Source organism: Varroa destructor, unplaced genomic scaffold, assembly GCF_002443255.2.
Source record: "Varroa destructor unplaced genomic scaffold, Vdes_3.0 BEIS01000002.1, whole genome shotgun sequence".
In the NCBI taxonomy this organism is placed as follows: domain Eukaryota; kingdom Metazoa; phylum Arthropoda; class Arachnida; order Mesostigmata; family Varroidae; genus Varroa; species Varroa destructor.
The window spans coordinates 30,318,643-30,332,545 of record NW_019211455.1 but is presented as its reverse complement, the minus strand read 5'-3'; the positions used below and the strand labels follow the sequence as shown (position 1 = coordinate 30,332,545).

The 13,903-nt window shown below is 38.5% G+C and overlaps 1 protein-coding gene across 5 annotated transcripts; it reads left to right on the top strand.

Moving 5' to 3' along the window:
- The first annotated feature begins 11 nt into the window (after window positions 1-11).
- Window positions 12-10,632, top strand: LOC111245281 (sodium/hydrogen exchanger 8-like). 5 transcript variants are annotated; one of them, XR_002671264.2, is made up of 12 exons: window positions 18-728; window positions 2,872-3,111; window positions 3,344-3,511; window positions 3,888-4,157; window positions 4,553-4,649; window positions 4,940-5,123; window positions 5,632-5,876; window positions 6,147-6,439; window positions 7,017-7,247; window positions 7,456-7,617; window positions 7,879-8,053; window positions 8,241-10,632. XR_002671264.2 is itself a non-coding variant. In XM_022793435.2 (11 exons), the coding sequence occupies exons 2-11, from the start codon at window positions 2,917-2,919 to the stop codon at window positions 7,993-7,995; spliced, it is 1,962 nt and encodes a 653-aa protein (XP_022649170.1). In that variant the 5' UTR covers window positions 15-728; window positions 2,884-2,916; the 3' UTR covers window positions 7,996-10,632. The 5 variants fall into 5 exon arrangements, 3 of the variants coding, with proteins under 3 accessions (XP_086834887.1, XP_022649170.1, XP_022649167.1); XR_002671265.2 differs by having other exon boundaries at window positions 19-728; window positions 8,712-10,632; XM_022793435.2 differs by having other exon boundaries at window positions 15-728; window positions 2,884-3,111; window positions 7,879-10,632.
- The last annotated feature ends 3,271 nt before the right edge of the window (window positions 10,633-13,903 follow it).

The following is a 13,903-nucleotide window of genomic DNA, read 5'->3' as shown; positions in this document are numbered from 1 at the left end:
TTTATATAATTTGTCAGAAATATGTTTTACGTTACTGCTTTATAAACTTTTCATCAAATCAGTATCAGGCCTCCATTATGTGGATTCAATGGCGCTGCCTATTCCTGTAAAACGGTCGCGCTGTTGGCTATCCAACAACACCTTCGCCTCCATCTCTACTCATTCATCCAACTTCGTCCACCTCAAGCTAACAGATGATCAGCTGACCGGGTGCGCACAGGCGTAGCACTCCTCTTTACTGCTCACCCTCTATAAGAAAACCGTGTACAGTCGAACAGCTCCGCTATCAAGCATTTCGTGGGCGCCATGCGTGGCTTTGTTTTTGGTGTCGGAGTGAAGTTTAGTCTCAGAGCTGCCTGTCATTTTCAATACGTACGTACAGAATAGCAGTGACGACGCGGACCAGGCATCTAAGAAACAGCGCGATTTTAACGTCAGTCTGCTTCTCCTCTATCATGGCTATTGAATGGTGCCGTTTCTTCAGTCTAAAAAAGTCACCCGTCACCAATTTCGGGCGCGAACTTATTTCACATCGGCCGTAGCTCCGCTCTGCTCTGACTGCGCGTACCAGTTTGGCTTAGTAAATGGCGACCGTAACGATACCGCTGGTGTAGCAACGGAGTTCAACTGGATTCTTTTTTTTGGCCGGGTCAGTTTGATTAATCTGATCAACAACATAGGACAGCCTCAAGAACAATGGAAATACTACCATAGAACCAGCTACAACGGTAAGGTTAGGTTGATAGAGCATAAGGTAATCCTATTAAATATTGGTAAAGAGAGCGAGTAAGCATAAGCGCGATTATGTAGCCGTGTCTGCGCTGAAAGAGCGATGAATTATATAGATAAGCTGTGTCTCAATTTGTTTATTTACAGAAAATGTTTTTAAGTACGTGTACTAATATGTTCATATAGAATAGTTCATATTATACGTTGGTATCAGTCATAAAAATTTGCATTTGTAAATCTCTTGCTAGCTTGTCTGATTTGACGCAATTGAACACCTTGAACGCGTGGCGACTGACTAATAAACAGCAAGAGCAATTGGCAGTTTATTAGTTGGCCTTTTTCCAAAAAAAAAAAGGTTCTCGGTTTATTTTGTAGATTAATATACATACACTGATCATACAAGGGCGATTCATGGAGTGGAATCTGACTGATCCAAGATATGCCATTGTAGTTCACGAGTTTCGCCACTTGGGAAGTACTGAAAGCTACATATTATTATACTATTAAAGTATTTTAAATACGACGCTGATCTGAACAAGCTATTAGTAAATATTTAGCCTTACGTTTGTAAGGAGGTTAGCTTCGAATGTCTTTATTTTACGAAGGCTTTTCTGTCTCGTTTATGACGCAGGCTTGGTTTATTAACGCAGGTACATTCATCAGCAGACGATGGCATATGTTAAGATTTGTGCAAAAAAAGTGTGTTAGTTAATCAATATGCCGATTTGTGAAATCATTCTAAAGGCACTTTTATTTGACGACGAACTATGCGTGAGCATTTTTTTTTAACTTGTATAATTATTATTAGTGCAAAAAAATGTAAATCTCTAATTATCTAAATTAAATATTATGAATACTGAGCTGGAAGTTCATAAATGGTTATTAGGTAGCATTATTATTTGCGTAAGGCAAATCTAGTTTATGGCACTGTATTGGTAAATATCGTGGTGGAGATTTTTGCATGCCTGTTTTGTTTCGTAGCCAAGAATGATTCTGATCCCTTGTAATATTTTTCTGCATACAGAAGCGCTTTTGACATATGTCATTTTCGCCTAACACCTGCCCAATGCTCGAAGGAATAAATTTTTGTTCGTCAATATTATCCGTACTTTCTGTTATCTATAACTAGTTTATAAAAAATGCAATGCATTTGAATTATAAAGGGCATTGTTTCCTCATTCATAATAAGTGATACTTTAAAATATTTATATTATCTTTCTAGTGAGGGTAATTATCTTGTAAATGTCGCAGCTTTTAGATATCTGGATAGATGGATGACAAGACTAAACAAGTAAAACGGGTATTGATCGATAATGAGCAAATATACTAGTTACCAGGTTTCTTTAATGCGTGGAATTTCAATTGGGTAATTTAGGGTAATGCATTGGATGTTTACTTTCGAAACAAATATGTGTTGCCACGCCGAAGGCATTAATCTTGCCAAACAAGGTACGGCTAGCGCGCCCATGTAAGTGTCGCCATTATAATAGCTCTGGGCTGTTTATATCTATTGAACAGCGTAATAACTTCAAATGTTGGATGGAGTAATAACTATGTACTATAATAAAAACTGATAGCGGGTTATATAAATGGAATGCGTTTTAGCCTACTTTCATTTTAAGTATGGTGGTCCCTTTTTTTCGCACTGCAAGAAAGGACAAACTGATTCACAATGGCTTCTTAGATTGCATATGGACAATATACATATTCCACGTAACGGAAGATCTGTCATATCGGCTTACTCTTTTGATCTACTTAGCGCTCTCATTCATTGACGCCTATTTTAATCTAGTTAAAATATGGTTTTAATTCACATAGATTGTATGACACGTCTCACCGTTTTGTGTGTATGAGACCCCGTTCGTCAGCATTAAGTTCGCAAGCATAAAAAGCTTTGTTTTTAGAAGATAGCCTAAACGAGCTGTTTAAGCTTCATTAAATTTTTGTGATAGCAGGCAGAAATATCAGTGAGTGAGTATAACTAAGAAAAACGACTGTAGAAGCTACAGAAAAAAGAAAGAGAGGCGTAATGCACACCATAAAATTGTGAAGTAGCATGCAGCCATGGGGTGCACATGCCTGTGTATTCATGGCAAATTTAAGCATTCTAGAATTGACGTCTATCGATTGTGTCCGTTTCAGTGCTGATTGCAGATTTCGACTTTTTTACCACGTGGGGAGGATCTAATGTTTGGACGCAGCAGTATTAGCAGCATCGGTGGGGCAAGTGCCGGCGCTCTGACCGCATCCCCAGCCGGTCGTGGTAACTCAGGCAGCACAATAGCCGAACTTTGGGGCCGCCTCGAGCGCTTTCACAAAATGGGTCTATTCGTCGAGTACAAAGTGGCTGGCGTAACGCTTGCTGCCCTCCTTCTAATATTGGTACGTTTCTTTCTTTTTTTTATCTACATGGACGATTTTAAATTAGAAGCGCAGAGGGGCTATTAACATTTCGCATGTACATGTTTTGTATGAGTGAGTTGGTCTAGACGGAATGTGAACATGCGCACCTCCGAATAATAGTCGTATGACAAATTGGGAGTTTGGAACGTTAAACTTGAGTGTACCGATACGGTATAATTTGCCTTATATATTTCTAATTCGTCTTTCTCAGATGTTGGGATCCTATTATACGATGTCTTCGATAGGCGTGGGTGGTGTTTCAACAACGGAATCACTTTCAAACGCCATCTCATTGGCAGATGGAAACTCCTCTAAATCCGGCGGACTTTCGACAGCGATAACTCCTGCTATACCGCCTCGAACTACTGCTGACGAAGAAGTGAGTGAAATTATTATGTGTAGTCATGTCATTAACAATTTCATCGACATCAGGTTTACCGGTCAAGATGATACTTATAAACCAGGCCAAGAACCCCGTTCTCCAGGCGAGCGGTCGAACAATGAGAAAAATGCATCTTTCGCAGAATGAAAAGCCGGTCTTCTAACTAGAACAATGCTTAGCGCATGGCATGCGCCCAGAGACATACCATTACTTATATAATGATGCGCCGAACATAGCCACGAATCTTAACTTGGTATTTCTTATCTTCAAGCCATAACAAGAAGCCTATTTTTTTTTCTAGCTCTATTTTATTCTATATTTTGTACTCCTATGGATATATATATTATTTATCATTATATTTACTGTATTTCAGGTTCTCTCGTCTCTGACAATCTTCTTCGTTCTCACGGTGATCGCTGTCTGCATTCTGTCCATTCACTTTCTGATTCAATGGGATTTCCGCTTTTTACCGGAGTCAGTGGCAGTCGTTCTGATCGGCGCTTCGATTGGGCTTTTTCTTCGAGTCGTGTCCGGATGTTCTGGGGCAGACGGTTGGCAACAGGAGGAAGCATTTTCGCCAACGACATTCTTTCTCGTACTCCTCCCACCTATTATCTACGAATCAGGATACAATTTGCATAAGGTAAAAGACACATACACAGTGCCCCTCTTCGCACTTTATAAGGTCTGCTCATAAGCTTATAAGGTCTGTGGTGCCTTTCCCACTTTGTATAATGGCACGAAACGACTGTAAACCTAACATTGTGGTGCACTATAGTATCACAGTACAGTGCCATTTTTCCTCAAACACGATAGAAACGGTCGAAATAGAGCCTTAAACAAAATCTCCTTTTTCGAAGTAAGAAATAATTGTATCGGGTATAATGTTTGGAGCATAAAGTACAAACATGTTTTCTTGTTATGAGAAATTCCTGTTGAGCCTCATATTTAATTTTGTGAATCTTCAAGATTAGCGAAGAAAGTGCCACTTAAGCTAATTTTGTTGGATGTTGGTACCGTAATATACGTTTCTTGCAGGGGAACTTCTTCCACAACATTGGAAGTATTTTGATCTTCGCTATTTTAGGCACGGCTGTATCTGCTATGGTTATTGGAGCCGGAGTCTACATTTTAGGTGAGTTTTTTGACCTGATTTTTTAATTTTAAAGAACATCAACTACCTTTATTCGTAAAGACTGACGCCCCTGTGAATTGGCAATCATTTTGAGAGCGTACTTCGATCATTTAAAGCTTTTATGTCCTTCATTAAATGATGCCATATTTAATGCAGCTTCTTACTTTGGAAGTATAAACATTTTTCTAGGATGCATGATATTGCTACTTTTGGAAGTGAGCTAAAAGAGTGTTGGGTTTAATTATTCCGTATTGCTCGAAATATCCACTGAACTTGCGTTTATTTTACAGGTGTGGCCGATCTAGTGTATTCGCTAAGCTTTGCGGAAAGCTTAGCGTTCGGCTCGTTGATCTCCGCTGTAGACCCGGTCGCAACTCTAGCGATTTTTGCCGCTCTTGATGTTGACCCTGTGCTAAACATGCTCGTTTTTGGAGAGTCTATACTCAACGACGCTGTCTCTATTGTCCTTGCTACGTAAGTAAAGTGATCATCTTATTCAACACGTGCAAGTGCTGGTTACGACAGTAAGCTTATTGCAATAGTTAATTTAAGCTGCAGGCAATTTATCTTGGCGCATAGTGTATGACGTGCTTTTATGATTCGAAATAGAGTGACCTTGTCTTATAATGAAAGGTGAGCTAAGCCAAAAGCGAGAAATGTGGCAAAAAGGTTCTGTTTAGACACCGTGAATAATTCTCGCCGCCGACGATTTCTAAAAACTCAATTCCGCTGTTTTAACGTCTATAAAAATATCTAGATGAGCAAATGAATGGATTCATAGAATCCAATAAGAACGTTAGATCGAAGAGCTAGATTTTGTCGTGTTCTTACCGCTGTACGACTAATGGGGTATATTGCATTTATTTTATTTATGAAAAATAATTGATGCTTACTTTTTTTTTTGATAGCTTACTTACATGATTCGAGTTACCTTATTTTTCATTCAATTGCATCTGCTATTTATCCATGATTCGTTTTTCAGGACTGTTCTAGAGGCTGGCTCGCCGCACATGATGGAGATGACAGCAGGGGAAGTTGCGCTATACGTTGTGCGCCGCTTTCTCGTTGTATTTTTTGGGTCAGCCGTTATTGGAGCATTGTTCGCACTCGCTGCGGCTCTGTTGTTGAAGTACGTCGATTTACGGCGACATCCATCTATAGAGTTCGGTATCATGCTCGTCTTCATCTATGCACCGTATGGATTGGCTGAAGGAATTCATCTATCTGGTATGTGTACAACCTATTTGTGGTCCGAAAAGTTCGGCCCATAAACGAACAATAATATACAACGATGGAAATCTGTAGCGCTATCTGGATGAAACTGGTCAAAACTTCTGAAACACTGGACACAATTGGAATCAAAGTAATGTGATCAGTACTTGAAACTTCGCAATAATTATCACTTAAGATAAAGTGGATTGAGAAACACATCTCACCTCCTTTCTCTTACTCTGATTAGAGAATTTCTACTCTAATCTTACATAAATAATTTTGCAGGTATAATGGCTATCCTATTTAACGGCGTTGTGATGTCACACTATACGCATTTCAACCTGTCATCCGTAACTCAGATCACAATGCAGCAGACATTGCGGACATTGTCACTGATGGCAGAAACATCTGTTTTTGCCTATCTTGGGCTCGCTATTTTTAGTCATCGATTAAGCATACAACCAGGCCTAGTTATAGCTGGCCTGGCACTTTGCCTCGCGGGTCGTGCTGCAAATATTTACCCCTTATCCGGACTTCTTAATCACTTTCGAGAGCATCGTATTACTAACAAGATGCAGGTATGTTCTTTTGACATGTAAACAAGTTGACGCTTGACATCTAGTAAATTATTTATCTAGATGTTTTTATCGTGTGTGAAGCAAAAAGAAAAAACTAAATAGCTTAGCGAAGCGTCCGGGATAAGTTTAAAGGCGGCAAACGTCCTAAAACATGGATAATATCATACCTCGCATTTCCACTGGCTGGTATCGGACACTTACGATGACGAGTATGCAATACAGGTTGCTGATTATATGTTCCTCGTTTGTTTAGTTTCTACTGCCCATCTTATTATTTATAAAAAGCGTTTATTTCTCGTTCATTGTAACATAATATATAAACATGTAAATCCAGATGTTATTTAGTTAAAACCAAAACTGTCGTATATCCAGTTAGTTGACGGTTGGAGACCAGAAACCAAAAATACTGCATACACTTAGCAGTGTTATCACTTGCATCAATGTATAGTATAAGCAATCATAGAAGTATGCGAAAACGCATCTTTATGAGGAAATACGACAAGTCTCAAAAATTGTAGATAACTCTTTATGAAAAATAATCTTGTTCTGGTGCGTCATATATTTCTCGTTGCGTTAGTTTATCATGTGGTTTTCAGGTCTTCGTGGGGCGGTAGCGTACGCACTGGCTATGCATCTTAACTTTGGCTCAGAGACTCGCCACGTTATTGTTACAACGACGTTATTAATCGTTTTACTGACGATTGTTGTGATTGGAGGTTCCACAATGCCAATGATGCGCTATTTGGAAAGGACCGAACGGCTCGGAGCTAGGACACGAGCAAGGAAGATCACTCTGTCGAAAACGAAGGCAAGCCGAAGATCGAATATGATACCTCAACTGGCTAAAATAAAACCTTTCCAGGATATTTATTATTCTGTTACTGCCCGATGAGTAACTGTACACTTTGTAAAGCCACAGTAAGATGCAAATTGTTTTTTCTTTGAGCTAAGCAGAAAAATTTTCCGGATACCCTATAGTAATGGTGTTTACGATATTCTCATTTTGAAATGATTAGGAAATGGGTCAAGCAATCGACGCGGAGCATCTATCCGAGATGACTGAAGAGGAGCTTGAGGTCGGTTTCCGATCAGGTAGTGGAGTTACTCGACTACGAGGCTTTGCAAGACTCGATGTTAAATATCTTACGCCGTTCTTCACGCGAAGGTTCACCCCTCAGGTTGGTATTTAATTTAACGCTAACAGAGTTAAGAACCAAAATATACTTAGACACCGAATACCCTAGCTAGATTGATGATACTTTCTCCTCACTCTATATCTCTCTTTCGGTTTAGTTTTTTTTGACCGTGTAAGTGTTACTTTAATTAAACGTATTAAACGTACTATATCCAAATTAAGTCTAATTGATGTGCGTCTGATTGCACATGTCAAATACGCGCTTCGATTACATTAGGCTAGCGCTTTCATATCCCTTTTTCAGGACGTGTATGATGGTGCGAAGCAGATGTCTGCTTTAACAGACCAATGGTACAGGACAGTTAGGCCTTCTGACACCGAGTCAACGACTGACGAACGGTCCACAACAGAAAGTGTATGACGTGCCGAACCGTACACAGAAAAATCGCTGTAAAATCTCATCGGCTCATATAAGCACGGTTAGGGTGATAAGCCGTTTCTTTTATTCTGAGAAATTAATTTAAATGCAGTATAAATTTACTTATAATATACCTATGTACATTTATGTGAAACAGACCCGAACTATATCATAAACTGACCTTAGCGCCACGAGGAGATTTAGATAGCGATGACATAACTGACGGTCTTGATTTGTGTGAGTTCCAGGGATGGCATAAGCCTATTTATATTTGGTGAAATGTTTTGTTGATGGAGTTTGTGGAGCATTAGACACATATATATACTATGACCTATTCACAGGTGCTACGAATCAACAGCTTTTTTCACTATTATCGTGCCCCTTTAGACTGAGGTGTTCTTTAGACTGGGAGCCACATACGTTAAAAATTCTGGTTTATGCCATGCTTTATTAATGACGTTTGAAGTAGTCTAGCTACAGAAACGTTTGACGTACAGTTGAAAAGTCGTAAGTTAAAACAGAGATCAAACGTAGAATTCCAGCGTGAATTTTTTCTTTGTTATGTTAAAAACACTTTGGGAGTATACGCTGCTCTTCTTCTCATAGTATGTGACGATTCTCATGAGGAGAAGTGTCAACTAGCGATCACGAAAGCCATTATTAATAATTTTTTCGGCATCCTGTCTTCCCCTGCTTTTCATTTATATAAACTCGAATAGGCTTTCGTCACGCGATCCGTTTTTGGCAGAAAGATCGAAATGAAGCTGAAACACGATTAAGTGACAGACGACCTGGTGCTCAAAGGACCTCTTATGCAGTAAACTGCTTGGCCCTGTGGTAAGGCGCTTTGTTGCCGCTCGAAAGAGCCCAAATGACGCGTAATTTTCTAAGGCGACGTACAATATTTCCGTTATTAGCCAGTGCACCAATGTTATTCTGTTATGAAATACATTTGCAAAGTACATTAGTGTGATGATGTTGTTGCCCTCGGAAGTTTACACCGACAAAACAACAAGTTGAGGGATAATTAGTTTCATGAGAAAAATAAAGAAGGTCAATGATTTGTCATCGTTTCTAAGAGAACTTATTTGAAGACAGTTATCCCACACTATCCATCACACAGCGTATACTAAGTAAACCCTAACTTACACCTCGCAATAAATGTACACATGAATTCTGTACAACACCCAGCATAACCATTGGCCTTGAGACATTGTACTTTCAGTAATTATGAATAGAGATTCTGAAGACTCGTCTACTTTTATAGGCTAAACGACACTAAGACCAAGTATGTACTGCTAGCAAGTTGTATAATGCTGAAATGGCGATATATATTAAAATGAAAGTGCTACCAGTTTTCGATGTTAAAGGAAACATTTGAAATCGAGATCTACATATTGATTGCACATTTCTATCCAAGTAGGCAATGTGTAAAAAACGGTTGCGTCTGTGTGTAGCATAGTCATTTTATGCAACTGAAAAAATGTTTATTAAAAGAAGGAAGATCTATCTTAGGTCTGCTCTGGCATTATTTACCAGTTCAAGAGGAGCTTATGTAAAATCGATGTATGTACAAAAACGGCTAGTCTTATTGGAACCATGAAAATCTGTCATTTCTCAAGGTGTCACATATGTAAGTGCGCCTTCGCTGCTGAATAATACACCACATGCGTTATTTCCAACTCTATATTGCCAAAGGGATCAGATTGTTGTCCTCAGCCGGGGCACAATTCTCTTTGAAAGACATTTCTTTGATGTTTTTTTGGAATCAGTTGTTGCTAAGTATGATTAAGCCATTCTGACTAAATGAGCGATCAAAAAGTATAAAACAATTACTTTGTATGCCAAACGCGAAACACCTGTGAGCAAACTTACTCGTGTGTATATTGCTGGTATATATGAACGTGTGTAGATACGGTGTCGACGACCACCAGAACATACTGAAGTAAATGTTATTGAAGGCCACTGCATATAGGCCTAATACATAGTTTATCGGTTTTGTGAGATATTAACGCCAGTTGCTTCTGGGCTGACAGGAATTTCACCTACACCCTATAGTGAAGCATCAAAATGAAAAATTATGAGGTGTATATTCAATACCCATATAACCTGAATAGACCCCTGAGATTATAACGAAAACTTAATGTTTACTGCTGTCGGAGGCTCAGTGCATTAATTTAACCTGGATCATAAATAACTTCTATTACCATCTTAAAGAACATTTTGTATTGTGAAACATTATACATAAAGGCATATTAAATATTGTGTATATTTGCGCTGTTTATAGTTCGTAGCTATCACGAAGCACTAAAAAGGATTTATTTACACCTGACAATATCCAAAGCGAAGTTTCGTGTGTGGCTTTCAATAAAAAGTCAGTAGTTCCTAACGAGTTTACCGCATGAACACTTGAAACGAACGACTTAAGTGAAATCGTACATAAATTTTTTAAATAAAATGCGAACGCAAAACAAATTGTAGTTGATTTACTTCCACATAATACGGTAGCGCACTGAAAAATTGGCATTGTATTTATGTTATCATTAATTAGAACTGTGTAACAGAAACACAACTGAATTCACCGTGTACTAAATATTGCAATGAAAATAAACGTTTCCATAAACAACGCAAGTATGTTAACGAAGCTACTGGTTTTTGTACAAGATGTTTTGTGTAAGATGCTTCTAATTTGTACGTATTACGTACGGCATAAAATACTGCGTGGCTTATTTTCTAAATTCTACATAGTTTTGATTGTAAGTAATGGCTTAATTGATTTTTAGCCTAATCGTTACTATAGCATCGATTACTATTCTCGAACGCCGAGTCAACTGTAGGACAAAGTTCACTCATGGCAATTGTAAACAGTGTAATATTATTAGTAATTCATTTTTTCGCTAAACGAACAGCTGGCCAAATAGTTCATTGTGAACCTGCAAGCCTATTTGGCTTTGTTGCGCAGCCAGATGCTACATTCTTAGCTACCAGGGGCTTTACGTGTGTGTGATGTTATACAAATTTAAAATTCTCGTAGGAAATCTAAGGCCTGCTTGTGGTACGTTCCATGGATTAAGTTTTAGTCAACATAAGATCAATTCACGTGACGCCTAGATATAAGTAAACTCAAGGCTCTCATACGTAAACATAGTTGTCGGTGACATTGTGTGTAGATTTCCATTTATACAATTTTTTGCTTTAGAATAATATAATTAACTCTGGGCCATTAGCACACGCAAAATTATCACGTGAACGTTTGCAGTTACTAAATCTATATAAAGGAGGAGAGAATTATGCTAATTACAGTGTTTGAAGAGTCTTCAGTTGACCCTCGAAGAAATGCCTCAAAAATTCCGCCATTTAGGATATTCCTACGGGGCCCGTAAGGTGTGTCCCCCATCCTGATAACCGCACAACCCGCATAGAGATTACCGGACTTGCAAATTCGTTTAAATATAAACAATAGATTAGGCTGTTACAAGCGCATGCATCAGATTTCGAAATTGAACTTATGAGCTAGCGGAGCAAGAATCAATCAAGGATTTTTTAATATGTGTTAGAAGTACTCCCCTGTAATTTGTAATGTAAGACACTTGTTTCAGCGCTTAGCCAACTTCTGGACAGCCGTATACTTACCATTTATGTGTGTTTTGGATAACAAAAACTTGACGGTTGAGGGTTGATTTCGATATTTCGAAACTACTTTTCTTCTAAATTCTGCAGTATAGCCCATCACCTTTCGTCTGTTAATGGCGCGTAATTAAAAAATCGTCTATCTTAGAGATCTGCTTGTAGTATCCTAGTAATTCCACTCTATAAATAAGGGTTATCGAAAATTTCAGAGTATTGATCGGGCACTGATTAGTCATCCGGTTATATGTAGCTGATCAAAATCCATGGGGAACAATGTGAGCTTTAATCTGTTACGTTCGTATTTTCCACGACGCCTCCTTAGCGTAGAACCTACCAAAAGTGGTGTATTTGCATTTTACTAAAATTGTTTATTGCTAAATGAGTCTCGTGTTAACGTTCAGTTTCGCTGAACAGCCTATGTGTATCTGACTAAAGTGTAGGGGTTATTATAACTGAATTGTGTAACAGTACAATCAACTTCCAGAGGATGCTTCGCCCACTTCTCACCAAAGTTAAAGGTAGTCTAATATTCATTTGTTCATATTTATTTCAGATCATTTCCGTAAAGAAGCTACTTTGTTAGAAGAGCATAGAGCCTGTATAGCATAGAGCATGCGTCTTTATCCATTGTTCTCGCCGTATTTTTTCAATATAGAAAAATGCTTACCTGAACAAATTTAAATTTCTGGCCGATACGCTTTTGCTGCAATAGATAATGCTGGCCAAACAAGTTTTTAAAAAAGCCAAGGACACTTTGACGACAAAAAAAATATCTTGTTTGTTTTAATCTCATCTACGTAGATGCAGGTTTGTTTGAGATTGAGATCCTATACTGGCACACCTAACTGCAATGTCTATCGATTAAGGCTATATAAGTTCTCCATTATTTAACAAGATCATGGAAACAAAAACTAAAATTGGCCGGAAAGATTACTTACAGGAAATATATAATAAGAATATATATCTATTCGTTGAGTAGATGGTTGGATCTCTAAAAGAATCATTTGATTTTTCAAAGTCCATTTGATATCCGCGTGTGTGTTTGGTCGTATGGGATAGCAAACTGTGTCGATTATGGTTAACTCCGCACCTATGTTGGTTGCCTAAGGAATCCAAATTACTGATTTTCAAGGGCCTAGGCATGAATATGAGATGCAGCCTTCAAATTTTATATCAATAGAGACGCTTAGAAATGACTAGACTAGAAGGGTCCAGCCATTTACAACTTTATCTGAAGAGTGATATAATATTTCTATGTTTTCATAAAGTAAAGGATTTCAATTTTTTTTATATAACATCTGATTTGTGTAAAATTTCCCTAGGATTACGAAAGTAGCGTCTAATTTTTTTTGCCTGTAACATCCTCGATACTCCGGTCCATTTGTTTGATGCGGTTAGTTAGAACCTAACAGCGTTTTGGCGTATGTCGGTCTTCGATAATTGAAATGTCGCCAATGCAGCGTCGCTCGATAGCCGCAAACAAGCTGCCGTAGCTATCTACGTAAGCTTAAATCTTCCTCTATACGTTTACTTTTCCAGCAGCGGTTTAGTCGTTTGGAATGTAGGTCATAGAAGGTAAATCGGTTAACCTTGATTAATGAAGTTCCTTGAAGCTAACACAATGCTCCTTCCATTTCGTTCCTATTTCATGACAGAAGGAGAAAAATGATCCTCATGAAGCAGCGTGAATAATTACCTCATTCTTTATTCTAGGACTAAAGATAATCCAAGCGCATTATCATAAGTGGCGTACTGCTACAACTGGCGGTCAGGAAAGCTTATCGGGGCTAACGTTGGCTGCGAGAATGTCCTGGACATCTTCTGCTAGTTCGTGGAGCTGCCTAGTTATGTTTAAGCTTTCGGAGATAAATGATAAATTATAGCTAGTAAATAATTGTTTATCTCCAAATAATATGTGTTTGATATTTTCTGAATAATTCTCCTAACAGTACAATCATCATGCACCACCACAATGAGTATTTCCATGTATCATAAGGGGAGTGCTATAGTACTGTACATATGGACGATCAGCAATTTATGCGTTATGAGAACTACAAAAGAAGCGACAGGGGTAGCTAGCTTATACTTATTTTCATACTCTGGACGTGGCTTAAGCAATTGCGGACTAATACTAGAAAAGCCAGAAAAACGCGGCTTGATCGTATACAAGTAAGCCTCGTATACGTCCGGGACCGTTTTCAACATACGCCTACATAAGTAGTTAACCAAGCAGCTAAAAAATGCCTGTTCTTCCTTCACGTAAGACTACTGGAGAAAATCA